Source organism: Scyliorhinus torazame, chromosome 9 (assembly GCF_047496885.1).
Source record: "Scyliorhinus torazame isolate Kashiwa2021f chromosome 9, sScyTor2.1, whole genome shotgun sequence".
NCBI lineage: Eukaryota > Metazoa > Chordata > Chondrichthyes > Carcharhiniformes > Scyliorhinidae > Scyliorhinus > Scyliorhinus torazame.
This window is the reverse complement of record NC_092715.1, coordinates 167,800,206-167,822,456: the sequence shown is the minus strand read 5'-3', so window position 1 is coordinate 167,822,456 and position 22,251 is coordinate 167,800,206. Positions and strand designations below refer to the sequence as shown.

At 49.6% G+C, this 22,251-nt stretch overlaps 1 protein-coding gene across 3 annotated transcripts in view; it reads right to left on the bottom strand.

The window, feature by feature from the left end:
• Nucleotides 1-22,251, bottom strand: part of lrrc2 (leucine rich repeat containing 2) — a 188,793-nt gene that overhangs the window by 4,750 nt on the left and 161,792 nt on the right. For 2 of the 3 annotated variants that reach the window (XM_072517590.1, XM_072517591.1), the window contains exons 6-8: nucleotides 19,376-19,521; nucleotides 14,856-15,008; nucleotides 2,827-2,963 (exon numbers count right to left, since the gene is read on the bottom strand). In XM_072517590.1, the coding sequence (XP_072373691.1) occupies nucleotides 2,827-2,963; nucleotides 14,856-15,008; nucleotides 19,376-19,521 (436 nt within the window). The remainder of the gene's footprint in view (nucleotides 1-2,826; nucleotides 2,964-14,855; nucleotides 15,009-19,375; nucleotides 19,522-22,251) is intronic. The other variant, XM_072517592.1, reaches the window with a different exon arrangement.

Genomic DNA, 22,251 nt, shown 5'->3' with positions numbered 1-22,251 from the left:
TTTTTATTATTAATTTCCCAGGCTCACTTTCTATAGGACCAATGCTCACTATGTTAACACTTTTCTTTTTTAAATAGCTATAGAAACTCTTACTAACTGTCTTTTATTTCAGGTCTAGCTTTCTCTTGTATTCTAATTTTTCCTTTGTTATCAATCTTTTGTTTTTTATATTCTGTGTAATCTGACCTACTACCCATCTTTGCGCAATTATGTTTTTTCTTTAAGTTTGATAGTATCTTTAACTTTTTTAGTTAAGCATGAATGGTGGGCCCACCCGATGGAATTTTTCTCTCCTTGGATTACATCTATTCTGTGTATTCTGTAAAATCCTCGGAAATATCCACCATTGCACGTAAGCTATCCCTTAATTTAATTTGCCAGTTCACTTTAAGTAGCTCTGCAATCATGCCCTCATAATTGCCCTTACTTAAATTAAAAATACTAGTTTTGAACATACTCTTCTTTCCCTCAAACTGGATCTAAAATTCAATCATATTTTGATCACTGCTACCAAGGGTGAGGTCATTCATTCATTCTATCTTGTTACACAATACCAGGTCTAGAATAGTCTGCTCCCTGGTTGGAACCAGAAAGTGCTGTTTTAAGAAACTATCCCAAAAACATTCTAGGCTACCTTTGCTCATCTTGAGCGGGATTCTCCCCTACCCGGCGGTCGGGGGGTCCAGGCGGGATGGAGTGGATGGGTTTCTCTGCACCTTTAGGGGCCAAGCCCTCACCTGTAGGGGCTAGGCCCGAGCCGGAGTGGTTGCCGTCCCGCCGGCTGGCGTGGAAGGCCTTTGGCACCACACCAGCTGGGGCCGAAGGGACTCCGCCGGCCGGCGGAAGTCCGCGCATGCTGATTTACAGCTACGGGGCAGGGGGCGGGGGTCACATCCGCGTCGGCCATCACGGAGGCTATGGCCGACGCGGAGGGGAAAGAGTGCCCCCATGGCACAGGCCCGCCTGCAGATCTGTGGGCCCCGATCGTGGGCCAGGCCACCGTGGGGGCACCCCCCGGGGCCAGATCGCCCCGCGCCCCCCCCCCAGGACCCCGGAGCCTGCCCGCGCCACCTGGTCCCGCCGGTAAGGGAGGTGGTTTAATTCACGCCGGCGGGACCGGCATTACAGCAGCAGGACTTCGGCCCATCGCGGGCCGGAGAATCGCCGGGGGGGGGGGGGGTGCCCGCCGACCGGCGCGGTGCGATTCCCGCCCCCACCGAATCTCTGATGCCGGAGAATTCGGAATCTCTGATGCCGGGATTCACGCCGCCCCCCGGCGATTCTCCGACCCGGCGGGGGGTCGGAGAATCCCGCCCCAGATTTTTCCAGTCTCTAAGTAGTTTAAAGCGGGGCGGCATGTGGCACAGTGGTTAGCACTGGGACTGCGGCGTTGTGGGCAATGTGTTCGATTCCCAATCCTGGGTCACTGTCCGTATGGAGTTTGCACATTCTCCCCATGTCTGCGTGGGTTTCACCCCCACAACCCAAAGATGTGCTGGTTAGGTGGATTGACCATGCTAAATTGCCCCTTAATTGGAAAAGAAAAATAATTGGTTACGTTAAATTTTTTTATTTTTTAAATTCCCACATGAGTATCACTGTACTTTTCTAACAAACTCCATTATTTATTCCTTTATACCCTGTCCTGCCATATGGTTACTGTTCGGAGGCCTGTGCACCACTGCCACAAGTGAATTCTTGCCTTTATCATTTCTCACTTCCACCTACACTGCTTCTAATTCCTGTTTTCCTGAAATTAAGTAATCCCTCTTTATTGTGCTTAATTAACAGAGTCACCCTGCCACATTTTCCTAGCTGCCTGCCCTTCCGAAATGTCATGTACCCTTCAATATTCAAATCCCAATCTATGTCATCCTGTAGCCATGTCTCAGTAATGGCTATCAGATGGTATTTCTTTACTTCTATCTGTGCTATCAATTCAGCTATTTTATTTTGAATGCCACATGCATTCAGATACAGAGCCTTTAGTTTTGTCTTTCTATTATTTTGAAACCTCGAGCCTTACCTGCTGATTTACTCTTAGATTTGTAATCCATGCACTCGCTGTCCCTCTTGTCACATTCTGTTTATCATTTCTTACATTCTCTCTTGCCTTGTGTCTACTCTTTGATCCCAGCAGATCCCAGCACTTTGTTCTCCCTTAACTAAACTATTCAATAATTTCCTTTTGTTTATTCTCATCTTATTTTTAACCAATTCAGAATCCGACTTCTTCCCAATACTCTATTCTCTTTTATCCTAAAGTAAAGAACGTCAGCTAATTTCTGCTCATCCTCTACTAATTCAGTACTCTCTCTTCTCAAAGGTTGCACTTCACAGTCAATAAAGCATTACACAAAAATCTCCATCTTCATTGCGCTGAAATTGAGACTCATTGCACTATCTCCTAATTTAACTCTATTTCCTCTGGCACTTGGTCCCTCCTACAAGTTGAAAACCTTCAATCAAAAGCTTATTGATGCGTACTTCCTTCCTTGATCTGCCTCACCTTTTTTAACTCTGCTGGTTAAAAATCTAAACAGTGATTTAAGTCTTCACCTAGTTTTTCTCTATTTGCAAATAAACAGAACTACTCTAGAAAAACTGGATTTTTGGTCTCACAGGGCCTGGATCGGAGGCAGACCGGTGCTAAGATTAGCCCCACCAATGGGCATACCAGTTTTCTGCCTCCGTTCCAACTCTGTGTCATTATGTGGGACAAGGATCAGGGCTCTGTTCCCCAACTTGGAAATCCAGTCCTTCATCGTTACATCATTACATCCTTCTCTTATGAAGAATAGATTGTAAAGATACTCCAGTAGTTACCTCTCCCTTTCAAATCCTCAAAGTACATTTGCATCAAATCTCTTTCAAATTCTTGTCGCTCTTCATCATCTTCAAAGATTTCACTGAGCATCTCGTCTTCTCTGCTGTCGAGTGGATTTTCTCGCAGATCAATATATCTGTTAAGAGGAAAGAGAAGAGGATTAATCCATTCATCTTATTTGACATTGGTTATTTTTGTGTGTTGATACAGTTAAGATTTTGGGAGACGTGACAGGGTGGGTCTGAAATGATGTTTCCTCATGTGGGAGGGACTAGAACTAGGGACACAATTTAAAAGTAAGGGATCTCCTATTTAAGACGAGGTTAGAATCTTTTTTCTCTCAGAGGAGAGCGAGTCTGTGGAACTCTCTTCCCTGGAGAGGGTTGAACGCTGAGTCAATGAATGTTTTTAAGGCAGAGGGAGATGGATTCTTGACTAACAAGGGAGTCAAAGGGTATTGGGGATAGACAAGAAAATGGAGTTGAGGCCACAATCAGATCAGCCGTGAATTTCTGAACTTACCAAGGCTCTAAGGGCTGAGCGGCCTACTCCTGCTCCTAATTTATATGTTCATTTGTTATTCAGGACAATATCAAAACATTGAGCACTTTTTTGTATGCAGCCAAGTTTAGAAAAAAAAAGACAAATCTGACTGCTCTCCTTTAATTGGTACTGTGGGATTTTTAAGCACCACTTTTGCAAACACAATATATAGATTGGGGCCTCAAGTATAACATTTCAGTTGAATGATGTGACCTTCAATAATATTGCACTTTCTCAACACTAGATTATATACTTTGACTCCTAGAATTGAACTTGACCATAACCAAGTGACCAAGCAGCAGGGGTGCTACCAGATGGGCTGACATGTAAACATTGTCAGGGTTTAGGGCTTAATTAAGGGTTTCCAATATAAATTGACAACACCCAAATGACCTTCCCAAATCCTCCGTCGGTTCTTTGCCATCTCCTACACAACTCTTCAACTCAATGAAGGATAGGTATTTAAAAGCATAATTAAATATTGTTGTGATAAGATTTACTGATTACAGAGAAGGAAGTTGATAATGTTGCCAATGTTTTACATAGAATTACAAAGATTATACAGCACGGAAACATGAAATTAGGCCCAAATGTGCCATGCTGGTGTTTATCATCCTCATAAGCCTCCACCACTCCTCTTCATTTAATCCTATCAATACAACTTTCCATTATTTCCTCCCTCATGTGGTTATCTAGCTTCACCTTAAATGTATTTGTATCATTTGCCTCAATTACTCCTGGATAAATAAATTTCTCCTGAATTCTCTATTTGATTTTCAGTGACCATCTAGTTTTGGAAATTCATTTATCCTATCAAAACCCTTTCATAATTTTAAAGGCTTCCAGTTGGTAAACTTGCAGCTTCCTCTTTTCCTGAGAAAAAGTCCCAGCCTGTTCAATCTTTGCTGGTGAGTACAGCCTCTCAATTCGGGCATCATTCCAGTTAATCTTTGTGTACTTTCTTCAATGTCGTTATATCTTTCTTACAATAAAGACATGTAAGCTGTGCACAAATGTGACCTAACCTAGGTTCTATAAAAAGTAAACATCATTTATCCGCTTTTCAATTTCATTCTTCTCTAAATTAACTTTAGTTCTTTATTTGCTTTCATTATGGCTTTACTAATCTGTATTGTTATTGTAGTGATTTCTGTATCTGTAGCCCCGATCTCCCATACTTCTATACTCCATTTAGACTCTTATTTTCCAAGGAGTATGCAACTTCCTAATTTCTCCTGCTCAAATACACCACCTTACTTAGCTGCTCTGAAATTATAGGGCACCAGTGGTTAGCACTGCTGCTTCACCGCCAGGGTCCCATGTTAAATTCCCGGCTTGGGTCTCTGTCTGTGCGGAGTCTGCACGTTCACCCCGTGTCTGCGTGGGTTTCCTCCGGGTGCTCCGGTTTCCTCCCACAAATCCCAAAAGACGTGCTGCTAGGTAATTTGGACATTGGAGCTTCCGGCGGAGAGGAAAAAGCTACAAATGGACTTTAACCTGCTATCCACCAGGAAAGCAGTGTACCAAGGCCACCAGACATGGGAGACCTTCTATGAACACGGAGAGAAGGCTAGCCGCCGGTTGGCTCACCAGCTGAGGAAGCAGGCAGCCACAAGGGAGACAACAGAAGCGGACTGGTAGCTGAGCCAAAAAAGGTCAACCAGGCATTTGAGGCCTTTTACTGGGGACTGTACACCTCCGAGCCCCCCGATGGGGACGCAGGGATGAAACAGTTCCTCGAGGGATATGACATCCCAGTTGTTGGCGAGAATAGAAGGAGTGAGCTGGAAGCAGCAATAGGACTGGGAGAAGTCATGGAGAGCATCATCAACTACATGCAGGCGGGGAAGGGGCCGGGTCCCGATGGGTTCCCAGCGGACAACTATGAAGAATTTGCACCGGCTCTTGTCCCGCACCTACAGGAGATGTTTGCAGACTCGCTATCAAGGGGCACTTTGCCTCCTACACGAACACAAACCACCATTTCGCTGATACCCCAAAAATACAAAGATCCCACAGAATGCGAATCATATAGATCCATTTTGCTGCTTAATGTAGATGCGAAAATACTCACGAAAGTCCTGGCCAAGAGACTGAAGAACTGCGTACCAGAAGTGGTCGTTGAGGACCAGACGTGCTTTGTCAAGGGCAGACAGTTAACTGGGAACATCAGACGTCTGCCGAATGTGATACTGACCCCAACCGGGGAGAGAGCACCAGAGGTGATTGGCTCCTTGGACGCAGAAAAGGCCTTCGACAGAGTCAAATGGAATTACCTCATAGAGGTATTGGAGCAGTTTGGGCTAGGGACAGGGTTCACCTCGTGGGTGAAACTCCGGTACAATGCCCTCAAGACGAGCGTTCAGTCCACCACCACCAGCTCTGAATATCTCCAGCTACACAGGGGCACAAGGCAGGGATGCCCGCTGTCCCCGCTTCTGTTCGTCCTGGCAATTAAACCCCTGGCGATCGCCCTGCGAGACGCGAGAGGCTGGAAGGGAATCCGAATAGGAGGCAGAGAGCATAGAGTCTCACTCTATACGGATGACCTACTCCTCTACATCTCGGACCCGTAGAACGACTTGAAGGAAATCAGGAGGCTCCTGGAAGAGTTTGGGACCTCCTTGGGCTACAAACGCAACCTGGGCAAAAGTGACGTATTCCCGACGAACCCGAACGGGGGAGGGACAGAGCTGGAGGGTCTACCATTTAAACTAGCCCAAAACATATTCAGCCTTCAGGGTATCGGACCAGCCAGAACCTCATATGGGGAAGAGGGCCGATGCACTTGCTTTTGCTTCTCCTTTTAAAAAAAATATATATTTATTCAAATTTTTCAACAGATTTTCAACAAACCCCCCCCCCCCCAACAAAAAGAAAGAAACAAGAACACAACAATCAAAAATTATACAAAAATTATGCATTGGATTTCCCCCTTATACGATAACCCCCCATATGACATTTAAAAGCACCAATATGGAAGCCTCCCCCCACCCACCCAAACGCCCCCCCCAAAAGAACCCCCTCCCCTCCCGGGCTTTCACCACCTTGGACATAGTCCTCGCAAAACCCCTCCAAAACCCATCCAGTGCCGGGCACGACCAGAACATATGGACGTGATTTGCCGGGCTTCCTGAGCACCTCCCACATCTGTCCTCCACCCCAAAGAACCTACTCAACCTCGCCCCTGTCATATGCGCTCTGTGAGTAACTTTGAACTGTATTAGGCTGAGCCTGGCGCAAGAGGAGGAAGAATTAACCCTACTCAGGGCATCAGCCCACAGACCCTCATCTATCTCCTCCCCCAGCTCCTCCTCCCACTTTCCCTTTAATTCCTCCACCGAGGCCTCCTCCTCTTCCTTCAGCTCCTGGTAAATCGCCAAAACTTTGCCTTCTCCAACCCATGCACCCGAAATCACCCTGTCCTGAATCCCCTGTGCCGGGAGCAGCGGGAATTCCCTCACCTGCCGCCTCACAAACGCCCTCAATTGCATGTACCTGAAAGCGTTTCCCGGGGGTAACCCAAACATCTCCTCCAGCGCCCCTAGGCTCGCAAACGTCCCATCGATGAACAGGTCCCCCATTCTTCTAATCCCTGCCCGATGCCAGCTCCGAAACCCCCCATCCATTCTTCCCGGGACGAACCGATGATTCTCCCGAATCGGGGACCAAACCGAGGCTCCCACCTCGCCCCTGTGTCGCCTCCACTGCCCCCAGATCTTCAACGTTCCTGCCACCATCGGACTCGTGGTGTACCTTGTCGGCAAGAGCGGCAGCGGTGCCATCGCCAGCGCCCTCAGGCTCGTGCCCACACAGGACGCCATTTCTAGCCTCTTCCACGCCACCCCCTCTCCCTCCATTACCCACTTACGGATCATTGCCACATTGGCTGCCCAGTAATAGCCGCACAAATTCGGCAGCACCAGCGCCAGCCCCCCACCCTGTCCCTGCTGCGCTCGAGAAACACTCTCTTCACCCTCGGGGTCTTATTCGCCCACACAAAACCCATGATGCTCCTACTTACCCATTTGAAAAAGGCCTTGGTAATCATAATGGAAGGCACTGGAACACAAAGAGAAACCTCGGGAGGATCATCATTTTGACCGACTGCACCCTACCCGCTAGTGAGAGTGGCAGCATATCCCATCTTTTAAAATCCTCCTCCATCTGCTCCACCAACCGCGTCAAATTGAGCTTGTGCAGGGCCCCCCAACTCCTAGCTACTTGGATCCCGAGGTACCGAAAGCTCCTTTCCGCCCTCTTCAGCGGTAGCTCGTCTATCCCCCTTCCCTGGTCCCCTGAATGCACCACAAAGAGCTCACTCTTCCCTACGTTGAGTTTATACCCCGAAAAGTCCCCAAACTCCCATAGGATCCGCATGACCTCCGCCATCCCCTCCACTGGATCTGCCACATACAGCAACAGGTCGTCAGCATACAACGACACCCGGTGTTCCTCTCCCCCCCGGACCAGTCCCCTCCATTTCCTGGACTCCCTTAGTGCCATGGCCAGAGGCTCAATTGCCAGTGCAAACAACAAGGGGGACAGGGGGCACCCCTGCCTCGTCCCCCGGTACAGCCAAAAGTACTCCGACTTCCACCAATTCGTAGCCACACTCGCCACCGGGGCTCTATATAGCAGCCTGACCCAGCTGATGAACCCCTCCCCGAACCCAAACCTCCGCAACACTTCCCAAAGATACTCCCACTCCACCCGGTCAAAGGCCTTCTCCGCGTCCATAGCTGCCACTACCTCCGCTTCCCCCTCCACCGGGGGCATCATAATCACATTGAGGAGCCTCCGCACATTTGTATTTAATTGCCTACCCTTCACAAATCCCGTCTGGTCCTCATGAATCACCCCCGGGACACAGTCCTCAATTCTCGTAGCCAGCACCTTTGCCAGCAACTTAGCATCAACATTGAGGAGCAAGATCGGTCTATGCGACTCACATTGCAGTGGATCCTTGTCCCGCTTCAGGATCAAAGAAATCAGCGCCCTAGACATTGTCGGGGGCAAGGTCCCCCCCTCCCTCGCCTTATTGAAAGTCCTCACTAGCAACGGGCCCAGCAGGTCCACGTATTTCCTGTAGAATTCAACCGGGAATCCATTCGGCCCCGGTGCCTTCTCCGCCTGCATGCTCCCCAGTCCTTTAACCAGCTCCTCCAGCCCAATCGGCGCCCCCAAACCAGCCACCTCCTCCTCCACCCTCGGGAACCTCAGCTGATCTAAGAATCATCGCATCCCTTCCTCCCCGCTGGAGGCTCAGACCTGTACAGATCCCCATAGAAGTCCCTAAATACCTCATTTATTCTCACCGCACTCCGCACCGTATTCCCCCCTCTATCCTTAACTCCACAATTCTCCCTCGCTGCCTCCCTCTTATGAAGCTGGTGTACCAGCATCTGACTCGCCTTCTCCCCATACTCATACATCGCCCCCTGCGCTTTCCTCCACTGTGTCTCTGCTTTCCCTGTGGTCAACAGGTCGAATTCCATCTGGAGGTTCCGTCGCTCCATGAGTAGCCCCTCCTCGGGGGCCTCTGCATACCTCCTGTCCACCCTTAAAATCTCCCCCACCAACCTCTCCCTCTCCCTCCCCTCTCTCTTCTCCCTGTGGGCCCTAATGGAGATTAGCTCTCCCCTGACCACCGCCTTCAACGCCTCCCAGACTACCCCCACCTGCACCTCCCCGTTGTTGTTGGCCTCCAAATATCTTTCAATGCACCCCCGCACCCGCCCGCACACCTCCTCATCCGCCAATAGTCCCACATCAAGGCGCCACAGCGGGCGCTGATCCCTCTCCTCCCCCAACTCCAGCTCCACCCAATGCGGGGCGTGGTCCGAGATGGCTATGGCCGAATATTCCGTTCCCTCCACTTTCGGGTTTAGCGCCCTACTCAAGATGAAAAAATCTATCCGGGAGTAGGCTCTACGGACGTGGGAAAAGAAAGAAAATTCCCTGGCTAGCGGCCTGACAAACCTCCATGGATCCACTCCCCCCATCTGGTCCATAAACCCCCTGAGCACCTTGGCCGCAGCCGATCTCTTACCCGTCCTGGGCCTAGACCGGTCCAGTGCTGGGTCCAGCACCGTGTTGAAGTCCCCCCCCGTTATCAAGCTTCCTACCTCCAGATCCGGAATCCGACCCAGCATGCGTTTCATAAATCCGGCATCATCCCAATTCGGGGCATATACGTTCACCAGTACCACCCGCACCCCCTGAAACCTACCGCTCACCATCACATATCGACCTCCATTATCCACCACGATATTCAGTGCCTCAAACGACACCGACTTCCCCACCAGTATTGCAACCCCTCTGTTCTTCGCATCCAGCCCTGAATGAAAGACCTGCCCTACCCATCCCTTTCTCAGCCTAACCTGATCTGCCACCTTCAGATGTGTCTCCTGGAGCATAACCACGTCTGCCGTCAGTCCCTTTAAGAGCGCGAACACCCGGGCCCTCTTGACCGGCCCGTTCAGGCCCCTCACATTCCAAGTTATCAGCCGGATTGGGGGGCTACTCTTTCTTCCCCCCCGCCGACTAGCCATCTCCTTTTCTAGGCCAGCCACGTGCCCGCGCCTCCCGCACCCTCCAGTCCCCCAGGCGGCAGACCCCCGTTCAGACTACCTCTCCGACTTCCAGCTCCCTTTTGGCCAATGCAGAATCAACCCAACTTCCCCCTCCCCCCTCCCCCCGCTAGATCCACATCTAGCCATTTTGCTCCCCCCATGACACTCCCGTAAGTCAGCTGACTCCTGCTGACCCCGGCCTCTCCCGCCATTCCATCGACCCCCCAGTGTGAGAATCCCCCCATCCCTTGGCAGTCAGTGTGCGCTCCTCTCCAGCACCGCCCTTCCCCCCCGGCCCACCCCCATCCTCCCCTACCGCGGGAAAAAGCCCGCGCATTCCCACTGAGCCGGCCCCGCCCCCTCTGGCGCAGCTCCTTTTTGCGGCCCTAGCTCAACTCCCATTCCCGCGCCTCCACTCCCCCTCTTCCTCCGTGGGGCCCTGCCCCTCCAACACCGATGCCCACACTCCAGTCCTGGTAAATTCGGATCTCCGTGTTCTCCCACCTGCTGCTCCGCTCTTTTTTGGCCCATTTCAGGACACACTCTCTGTCCATAAAGCAGTGGAACCTCACCACTACAGCCCTTGGCGGCTCATTGGCTTTGGGTCTCCTTGCCAGGACCCGATGAGCCCCATCTAGCTCCAGGGGCCTCGGGAAAGCTCCCGCGCCCATCAGCAAATTGAGCATCGTGCTCATATATGCCCCGGCATCGGGCCCCTCCACTCCTTCAGGGAGACCCAGAATCCGAAGATTCTTCCTCCTTGACCTATTCTCCAGGTCCTCGAATTTTTCCGCCCACCTTTTGTGCAGCGCCTCGTGCGCCTCCACCTTCACCGCCAGGCCCAAGATCTCGTCCTCGTTCTCCGAGGCTTTTTGCCGCACCTCCCGGATCGCCGCCCCTTGGGCCTTCTGGGTCTCCACAAGCTTCTCAATCGCCACCTTCATTGGCGCCAGAACATAGAACATAGAAAATACAGCACAGAACAGGCCCTTCGGCCCACGATGTTGTGCCGAACCTTTGTCCTAGATTAATCATAGATTATCATTGAATCCACAGCGCAGAAGAAGGCCACCCGGCCCCCCGAGTCCGCACCAGCTCCCGGAAAGAGCACCCCACCCAAACCCAACACCCCCACCCAACACCAATGGCAATTTGGACATTAAGGGCAATTTATCATTGGCCAATTCACCTAACCCGCACATCTTTGGACTGTGGGAGGAAACCGGAGCACCCGGAGGAAACCCACGCAGACACGGGGAGAACGTGCAGACTCCGCACAGACAATGACCCAGGCCGAAATCGAACCTGGGACCATGGATCTGTGAAGCAATTGTGCTATCCACAATGCTACCGTGCTGCCCTTAAGAACAAATAAATCTACACTATATCATTTTCCCGTAATCCATGTACCTATCCAACAGCTGCTTGAAGGTCACTAATGTTTCCGACTCAACTACTTCCACAGGCAGTGCATTCCATGCCCCCACTACTGCCAGCATTTCTGTCTTCAGCTCCTCAAAGCAGCGTTTAAGAAACTCCTGCTGCTCCCGCGACCACTGCACCCATGCTGCTTGGTCTCCACCCGCCGCCATCTTGCTCTTCCTCCCTCGCACTTTCTGCTGCCCCAAGATCACTTTTTTAACCGCTCCACTCCTGGTCCAATCCATATAATGTCGGGGGGACCTTGCTGTCACCTTCCCACACTGGAAGCCATCGAACAATTGCCGTTGGGACCCCTCTGGAGAGCCCAAAAGTCCATTCCCAGCGGGAGCTGCCGAACGTGCGACCTACCTCGGCATAGCCGCACCCGGAAGTTTCTGCTTTTGCTTCTCCAATAGCTCGCCAAACAATCCAGCTCTGCTGGTGATCAGCAGCACCATCCACAGCTGCGGACTGGCTGGCAGACCTGTTGGAAGATCAAATACACCATCCAAGGGTCGGACAAAGGCTTCCACAAAGCGTGGGGGCCATTCATCTGGGCCTGTCCCAAGATCTGTTCAAAGCCAATAGGGGATAGGAAGGGAGTGGGGCAGAGGACCAATAGGAGCCAAAAGGAGCATACAAAGCAGTCAGGAACAAGGGGTGTGCAGCAAGGGAAGAACACAGGGAAATGCCAGGAGGGAACACAGGGAAAGAGCAAAGGGGACCAGAGGGCCCCCCCTCAAAGCCATAGGGGCAACAACACCAAAAACAAGACAAAAGATAGATTACAACATCTACGGTGGAAGAAAGGGCCTAAGGCGGAGCCCAAATAACAGAAAAGAATGTCCGACTCGCTGGGGGATGTCACCCAGGAGCAGTCTGACTTTGACGAGGTTCAGCGGCACATGACCCCCTCTCAAATGGGAACAGCCGAGGCGCTGCGGAGCTTGTCCCAGTCGCAGGTGGGGATTACTGAGGAGACTGCAGAGCATGGCCCAGTCACTGAGGAGCATCACCGAGGGCATCGACATGATGGTGCAGACCATGGGGAACCACCTGGGCTGGCAGAGTCAGATGATGCAGGGGCAGCCAGGGCTCAAACCAACTGCCCCTCCATCCCAAGGTGATTCTTAGGGCCCTCTGGGCACTGAGCTGCAGGAGGGGGCACTGGGTGCCAACCCGGACCTGTCCCATGGAGTAGCGACTGTGGCCATCAGCTCCCCAGCGGTCCACGCCTCTGATGAGGCTGCGTCTCTCAGCCAACACATGGGACAGGGCGGCATGGATGTGCATGTCCCGCCGACAAATGAGCCGTGGCCGTCCGGCCTCAGAGCCCCCAGAGGACACCTGCCAGGGGCATCGAAGACCACGGGACGAGGTAAGCAGCTGGCTGCCTCCACCTCAGATGTGCATCCTGGGGAAACACCTAGACGTAGTGGTTAGAGCTAGAAGGGCAAAGCACATCGAGGATCACTGAGGACACTGGGGGTGCGGGGGAGGGGGTGGGGTGGTAGGTCGGGAGTAAGGGGCTGTGGGGGGGGGGGGGGGCGGGGGGGGGGGGGAGAGTGCAGCACCATCAGGGGGGGGTGGAATTGTACAACACAATAAACACTTGGGCTGGTTCCTGGAGTCCACCATATACAGAGTGTGGTGCATTATATAAATGTGGCATGGAGTTTGTGATCATTTAAAGAAATTAAGGGAGACATTTTTTCTGTTGTTTAATGTATTTGTAACCTACTAAGTAATGTTTGATCAATCTACATTTTGGTTTGTTTGCTACAGTAAAAGTCTTCAAACCTGAAATATTGTTGTGTGATCTTGTGTGTTGCTCACTGAAAATTCAAATCTCTTTTTAAAATTATCTCGGTCTATAAGGGAATCATAGCAAATGTTTTATGAGACATTTTTCTCTGTTTTGGAACAAAGGCAGTAAGAGCAAAGAAAAGTTTGATAAATTATTTTATCAAAGTTTTTATGGAATACAGAAGGCCAAACAAAACAATAAACTGAAAGAAAGTGATAAATCTATTTGGCTGACGAGCTACAACATCTAAGATAACTCTTAAAACAACGGTTTGTTAATTTATATTGGTGTTAACTACTGTACCTTCAGTCTCAAATTACTGCAAAAGCCCATCCAGTAAAACCTTCACACGTTTAATGCCCCAACATATAAAACACAAAATTCCTACAGTGCAGAAGGAGGCCATTCAGCCCATCAAGTCTGGGCAGACGGTCTGAAAGAGCAATCTACCTAGTCTCACTCCCCTATCCTATCCTGGTAACCGCACCTAACCTGCACAATTGCGGACACTAAGGGGCAATTTAGCATGGCCAATCCACCTAACTTGCATATCTTTACACTGTGGGAAGACACTGGATCATCTCACAGGAAACCCACGCGGGCAGCACTGTAGCACAGTGGTTAGCACAGTTGCTTCACAGCTCCAGGGTCCCAGGTTTGATTCCCGGCTTGTGTTACTGCGTGGGTTTCCTCAGGGTGTTCCGGTTTCCTCCCACAGACCAAAGATGTGCAGGTTAGGTGGATTGGCCATGATAATTTGCCCTTAGTGTCCAAAAAGGTTAGGTGGGCTTGCTGGGTTACGGGGATAGGGTGGAGATTCTATGACACGAGGCACAGATAGTTACCCAAGACTGGAATCGAACCCTAGTCCCTGGCGCTGTGAGGCAGCAGTGCTAACCACTGTGCCACCATGCTGCCCCTTTCATTCTGTTTTCTTTGGCTTACTGTGTAACTCGAGTGTTAGATTCAGAGCCATTAGCTATCACCTCTATATACCTCTCCTTCCAAGCCCTCTTTTTAGATACATCTCTCCTTCAACAGCCTTCTCAAAATCTACTTGCTACTCCGTCGATCAACTTTTCGAACTCTTCTCCCCCTCCTGGTTGGAGTTCATCCCCTTTCCAGTTTTGGGGCTATTGTGCCATGTTAAAGATGCTCTGTAAGTCCAAAGTGATGTTGTTTCATGGATACACCTGTTTTTACTAAGATTGGACCGTGGTCCCTAGTCCATGCTGCTCTAGTATCTCACATTTTCCCAGCACAACTGCTATAAGCGCTGTACATTTAGTCAGTGTTGTTCATTCATGTGCACCAGTGGACATTCTGTTAATAATTAACATGTGGGAGTGGCCTTATAGCAATACTGAGCCAAGAGTTTAAATCTCAGCTTAGACAGACACCAGGTACGTTTTGTCAGTCAGAATCTTGACACTGAATGGACAATTAGAATGTTTAAGAAGTTGGTAAGAGTGTGCGATTAGAACTGGTCCCATAATCCACCACGGAAAATAACAGTTTTTTGAGTCAGTTATGCAGTGGCATTAAGGACATTGTGAAAGAACCAGCTTTTGCGGTGAAAGAACAAGGTGGTCTATGAAGCAAAAACAGGGCTTAAAAGGAGAGACAGAGATCTAAATATTTATAAAAATGGAAAAAGGAAAGATTATGTTGCAGCACTTACTTTAGATTGGGGTCAGTCGTCAGAGACGTTGGTAAGTTCTTTATGTCATTGCCACTGACAACTAGCATCTTTAGTTTAATCAATCTGCACAAGACTTTGGGCAGATAGATCAGCTTGTTCTTCTGAAGGAACAGGGACTCAAGCTCACTAAGTCTGTAAATTATAAGAATAGCACACAATATTTAAAATACTTTTTTAAAAATTTGTCCTATTAAAAAAATGGCTGTTTTTTTCAGTATTTTTGCACTAAAGATTTTGAGGCCGATTATGCAGTTCTATTACAGTAGCAATATGTGGTGACTCGTGGTATAGACATAGAACATACAGTGCAGAAGGAGGCCATTGGGCCTATCGAGTCTGCACCGACCCACTTGAGCCCTCACTTCCACCCTATCCCCGCAATCCAATAACCCCTCCTAACCTTTTTTTAGTCACTAAGGACAATTTATCATGGCCAATCCACCTAACCTGCATGTCTTTGGACTGTGGGAGGAAACCGGAACACCCGGAGGAAACCCACGCAGACACGGGGAGAACGTGCAGACTCTGCACAGACAGTGACCAGCAGGGAATCGAACCTGGGACCCTGGCGCTGTGAAGCCACAGTGCTATCCACTTGTGCTACCATGCTGCCGTATCTCCAGAGAAAGATCTCAGCAAGAAACGCTTATAGCATATACTTGTTATACTTTGTGCTTTCTGACCCAAGCAAGGGATGTGATGGACGCAAGGGTGGAGTTCCCAATGAAGTAACACCTAGGTATGGAGAAACAATTTCTTCAAGGGTTAGGGGAAATAATCCTAAAATTAGAGCAAGACCATTCAGGAGCAAAATCAGGACATACTTTTCACATGAAGGGTGATAGATATCTGGGACTTTTCCCACTCAGTGTACTTCAAAATAGGAAATTAGCACTCCAAATGAAACAGGCAGAAACAGTAACTAAATAGTTAAATGCCGCCCCAATCTCCCAGCATCTACCAGGCACACTGCCTTCCTTTTCTTTTATTCAGGATGTGGGCATTCCTGGCTGGGCCAGAATTTGTTGTCCATCCTTAATTGCCCTTGAAGTAACTGACTTGCTAGGGCATTTCAGTGGGGGGGGGGGTCCAGTTCAGTGGGGGGGGGGGTCCAGTTAAGAGTCAACCTCATCACTGTGTGGGTCTGGAGTCGCATGTAAGCCAGACCGGGTCAGGACGGCAGATTTTCTTCCCTGAAGGACATTAGTGAACCAGATGGGGTTTCACTACAATCGGCAATGGTTTCATGGTCATCTTTAGATCTTTAATTCCAGATTTTTATTGAATTCAAATTTCAATATCTGTTGTGGTGGGATTCGAACCCAGGTCCCCAGAGAATTACCCTGGGTCTCAGTTGAAAGGAATTCAGGATCGGCATGTTCCTGTGAGGAAGAAGGATAAATACGGCAAATTTCGGGAACGATAACGAGAGATATTGTAGGCCTCGTCAAAAAGAAAAAGGAGGCATTTGGCAGGGCAAGAAGGCTGGGAACAGACGAAGCCTGTGTGGAATATAAGGAAAGTAGAAAGGAACTTAAGCAAGGAGTCAGGAGGGCTAGAAGGGGTCACGAAAAGTCATTGGCAAATAGGGTTAAGGAAAATCCCAAGGCTTTTTACATGTACATAAAAAGCAAGTGGGTAGCAAGGGAAAGGGTTGGCCCACTGAAGGATAGGCAAGGGAATCTATGTGTGGAGCCAGAGGAAATGGGCGAGGTACTAAATGAATACTTTGCATCAGTATTCACCAAAGAGAAGGAATTGGTGGATGTTGAGTCTGGAGAAGGGTGTGTAGATAGCCTGGGTCACATTGAGATCCAAAAAGACGAGGTGTTGGGCGTCTTGAAAAATATTAAGGTAGATAAGGGCCTGATGGGATCTACCCCAGAATACTGAAGGAGGCTAGAGAGGAAATTGCTGAGGCCTTGACAGAAATCTTTGGATCCTCACTGTCTTCAGGTGATGTCCCGGAGGACTGGAGAATAGCCAATGTTGTTCCTTTGTTTAAGAAGGGTAGCAAGGATAATCCAGGGAACTACAGGCCGGTGAGCCTTACGTCAGTGGTAGGGAAATTACTGGAGAGAATTCTTCGTGACAGGATCTACTCCCATTTGGAAGCAAATGGACGTATTAGTGAGAGGCAGCATGGTTTTGCGAAGGGGAGGTCGTGTCTCGCTAACTTGATAGAGTAAGAAGTCTTACAACACCAGGTTAAAGTCCAACAGGTTTGTTTCGATGTCACTAGCTTTCGGAGCGCTGCTCCTTCACCTGAGGAGTGGAGAAAGTAGTCAAGAAGTCATACGGCATGCTTGCCTTCATTGGCCGGGGCATTGAGTATAAGAATTGGCAAGTCATGTTGCAGCTGTCTCGAACCTTAGTTAGGCCACACTTGGAGTATAGTGTTCAATTCTGGTCGCCACAATACCAGAAGGATGTGGAGGCTTTAGAGAGGGTGCAAAAGAGATTTAACAGGATATTGCCTGATATGGAGGGCATTAGCTATGAGGAGTGGTTGAATAAACTCAATTTGTTCTCACTGGAACGACGGAGATTGAGGGGCGACCTGATAGAGGTCTACAAAATTATGAGGGGCATAGACTGAGTGGATAGTCAGAGGCTTTTCCCCAGGGTAGAGGGGTCAATTACTAGGGGGCATAGGTTTAAGGTGCGAGGGGCAAGGTTTAGAGTAGATGCACGAGGCAGGTTTTTACACAGAGGGTAGTGGGTGCCTGGAACTTGCTGCCGGAGGAGGTGGTGGAAGCAGGGACGATAGTGACATTTAAGGGGCATCTTGACAAATACATGAACAGGATGGGAATAGAGGGATACGGACCCAGGAAGTGTAGAAATGCAAATGCAAATGCAAATCGCTTATTGTCACAAGTAGGCTTCAAATGAAGTTATTGTGAAAAGCCCCTAGTCGCCACATTCCGGCGCCTGTTCGGGGAGGCTGTTACGGGAATTCAACCGTGCTGCTGGCCTGCCTTGGTCTGCTTTCAAAGCCAGCAATTTAGCCCTGTGCTAAACAGCCCCTTAGATGGTAGAAGATGGTAGTTTAGTCGGGCAGCATGGTCGGTACAGGCTTGGAGGGCCGAAGGGCCTGTTCCTGTGCTGTACTTTTCTTTGTTCTTTGATTACTAATCCAATGACAACATCACTATGCCACCATCTCTCCCTACACAGCAAGTAGATCACGGCCATCATAGTTCTTCTGGGAACAGGATTGAGAGTAACCCAGACTAATTTCATAGAGAACCTTTAGAGGAAGCCTTCAGTCTAGCAGTCCGGTTTGAATTTGGATCCAAAGGTAAAACACCGTGATTAACAGCACCCTATTAACCTCAGTAATGTACCTTTATGAGCAAAAAAACCATCTGAAGGGAAAATTCTTGTATTGCAGTTCATATTATAGCCATACAGTACTCCATAATGATGGGGTCCTCTGCCTTTTTGCATAAGAACTGATCTCTAATGAGAAAGGTTTAAGGTGCAAAGGGGAAAGTTTAGAGGAGATTAATGAGGCAAGTGTTTTACACAGAGGGTGGTGAGTGTCTGGAATATGCTGTTGGGGAAAGCAAATATGATAACGGCACTTAAACGTCATCTTGACGAATACATGAATAAGATGGGAATAGAGGAATCTGGACCCAGAAGTGCAGAAGGTGTTAGTTTAGACAGGCATCATGATTGCCGCAGGCGTGGAGGGTCGAAAGTCCTGTTCTTGTGCTGTACGGTTCTTTGTTCTTTGAGCCTAGTGCACAACCTGTGCATAAAGTCCAATTGCTGGAGGCATTTTTGGCTCTTTTACAGAGTACTTTCCACATAGGTCATTCTGTAGGCTTCAGGACTCCATAATATATCGAACCAGAGTCTTAGAAGGACTGAATTGTGTCTGAAAATACATTTTACTTAGAACTCTTGACATTGGCTGGAAAAACTTTCATCCCATTAGTTTGAATCCAAGGATCAAAGGTGCAGGCCAAGCTGTGACATGCGCTTTCTCTCATCCACTTTCTGTTACAAAACATGGCATATGTCTGTTGTTGATGGTGGCAAGGACTCCACAAGAGGTCAGGCTGACAGAATACGACTCTCTTTATTCTCACACTAGATACAACAATCACTCTTCTCCATTCCCCACAGGGTCACCTTCGCAGGTTGGGGTTTACATCCTGAGGGAGTTCCTCCAATTGGGAGGAAGCTCCGCCCCCTAGTCACCTGGGTAACTCATACTCTGAGGGGCAGGAGGGAAATCAGATGCATTATAAGTTCTGTCCCCGTCGGGGGTCGTAACAATGTCCATTAAAAGTACCTGCACCACAAGGACTGCAACGGTTCAAGGTCTCTCACCACCACCTTCCCAAGGGTAACTAATGATGAACTATAAATGCAGAATTTGCCAGCAATACCCACATCTCATGAATGAATAATTTTTAAAAATACACTAATTTTGGCCACTTCAGGTTTTGCACAATTCTTTCTCTTGTTAATCAGGCAGTTACCTGTCCAGATCCTGAGGCAGGTCTTTCAGTTTATTGTTGCTGATGTCTAGATTCTTGAGGTTTGACATTCGAAGCACACAGATAGGCATGCTCAGAAACTGGTTTGAGGACAGATCCAAGCAGCTGAGGTTTTGCAGATCACGTAGCTGAAACACAAACAAAATTCAAATTGTTTTGTTTGCGCACTGCAAACATAGCTGAGGCCTTCTACTTCCCATATATGGTTGAAATTAACCACTTAGTCCTTTGCTCCTTTTTCTAATCTCATTAGGGCCAGCATAGGTGTTAGACCTGTCCCGTTACCCTCCCGCGCAAAGAGCAGAACGTTTTGGCAACATCACAGCAGAGGCAGGGCCGTAAAACGTGGCAAGCCGTTCAGGAAACCGTTGGCTTTGGCAGGACTTTAAAATCCCGCCGGCGTAACATTCAGCCTAACATTTCTGATATCAGTGATATCAATATAGGAAGTGATCAGAAAGATGTGCGACAATACAGAAAAGGACCACACATCAATCATAGAGACTGTCACATGGTTTAGAATGTTAGCCTCTGGTAGGACCTGATTCTGAAACCTGCTATTTTTCCGACGTTGATCAGGCGTTTCCATTTTGATTTTACCTCTTGTTTACCACTGAATGCAATTTCTATAATTAGCCATGACCACTTTCTTTTGCTATTTCATAGGCACAATCCAAGAATATTTATTTAATTAGTCTCTGGTTGTGAAGAAGCTCCCTATTCATTTATTTGAACAAAATAGTGGCAGTGTTGCTTTTTGCAATTTGACCAGCTGTCACCATTACAGCAGCTTGGTGGTGCGAGCTGGTGCACTGGAAGGGGGGAAGGGTTTGAAAGTAATAAGCAGGAGGTATTGCATAGACTCCCTGAAGTTGAAGAGGCACAATGACGGGCTGAAATGTATCCAAGGATACTGAGGGAAGTGAAAGTGCAAATATTTTGGCCATAGTTTCCCGGTCTAGACTCAGGTGTGGTGCCAGAGAACTGGAGAACTGCAAATCATAGGGGGCGCGATTCTCTGGAAAAATTTCTAGGTTCATTTGTGGCGGGTTTTTCAGGGAGTTTGCACTGACTCTGTCGGGGAGTTCCCCACCGCTATTCAATGACACTTAGGGCACGACCTTCCCAAAAGGGAACAAAGTCCCCAAGTGAGCGCGTTTAGCCACGTGTGTCCTGTGCGAGCTGCTTTTCAGGTGCAACGTGGCCGGACGATCGCGCCCTTATTCATTCTATCATGGGCGGCCTTCTCCTGGGAGGGGGGGCAAATGGAAAACGACAGTGTTAGATATGATGCATGCAGCCCAGGGGGTGGGTAGTTGGTGGCGTCAGTGGCCGGGGCACCCGGCCTTGTGGCCAGTGTGGGTTCTGGTGTGCGGTGCAGCGTGGGGGTTCAGCCGCCCTTCGGGTGGGGGTGGGGGGTGGGATTACGGATGTGTGGGACAGGGGTTGGTGCCAGGGGCACAGTGTTGCCTACTCACCCTGGCTGCCCTGAGGCGGTCGTGCAGTTCCTTCTGGCACTGCTGGCCGGCCCGGACACGCGTTGACCGCCTCTTCCACCTGCGCACAGGCACAGTGATTGCTGGTAGCCTCCTTCCCGGTCCAGAGTACAGAGTCATCCGCCTCTCCTCCACCAAGTCCAGTAAAGTTTCCAGATTGACGTCGGTGAATCTTGCGATGTGTTTGGGGAGTGAAGACTGCAGCTTGCTGGCTTCCTGAGTGTCAATCTCGGACCTGGCGAATCTCGCACCGTTTCTCATTAGAATTGAATGTGTTCCACATGGCGACGGTGCCTGCCCTTAACAATAATCGGACCAGGTGCTGTGCCAGTTTTGCTGTCGTTGAACAGCATGAATTCTGCGCTGGCTTCAACACTTACTGCTGGATTCATTGCTGTCCGATGTTGAAATCGCAAGACGCGATTGTGCGGAGAATAGCCTCCGATGCCAGAATCACTGTAGGTGCCAGTTTGACGCCAAATCGGGATCCTCTGCACCCCGAAAATGGCATAAATGCGTCGCTCGCTGGGTGGCATTTAAGCACCATTGGCATATCATTAGTGAGCCTGGCCCTCTATTCTCTAGGGCCTCCACCATTCACCGCCGCCAATGGGCCGATTTCCCGATGGAAATCACTTGTGGTCTCAGCAGTCGGGAACCCGGCTTGGTGGCTGCGGACTATGTCCAGTGCCACCACAGTCGTCCGGAAACCGTGCTGTTGGCCAGGTGGGGGCGGGGGGGGGGCTTCCGCGAGGGCTGGGGGACTGGTGGGGGGTGGTCAGGAGGTGGCTAGGGAGGCAGTATTTGGCAGGTTGAGTCCGAGCATGGATGGTGCCATGTTCTCCGATGCGACCGGTGCAGGTCGTTGCCATGCGCATGCGTGGCTATGGACACGGCCATTCTCCATCCGTTTTTGATGTGTGAGCCGGGAGTTTTACTCGGCAAGGCTGCCAGCCCCTAACCTGCCGCAGGATGGGTGAGAGTTCGGCGCCGATTTTTCCGTCGTAAAACGCCAAAGGCAACACTTAGTCACAGAAATGGAGAATCCAGCCCAGAATTTATTTTAGCACTGGGGAGATGAACTCACAGATCGGGTGCCCTGATTACTCAGTGAGCTTGTGGGCCCCCACATCCCCCACCCATGGGCAATGCCCTGCTCCCCCCCCCCACACACACACACATGGGCACTACCCCATACTCCCCTAGTGAGGACACTCGGCTATACGGTACTCCTCTTCAGGCCCCCCTAAACACCCTCTCTTCCAATACCCTACTCGGCAGCCCCCCAATTTCCACGAGGCTCCTATTTACCTGCCCTGCACACCCCCACCCTAAAAAAAAACCCTCCACCTTCATTTCATG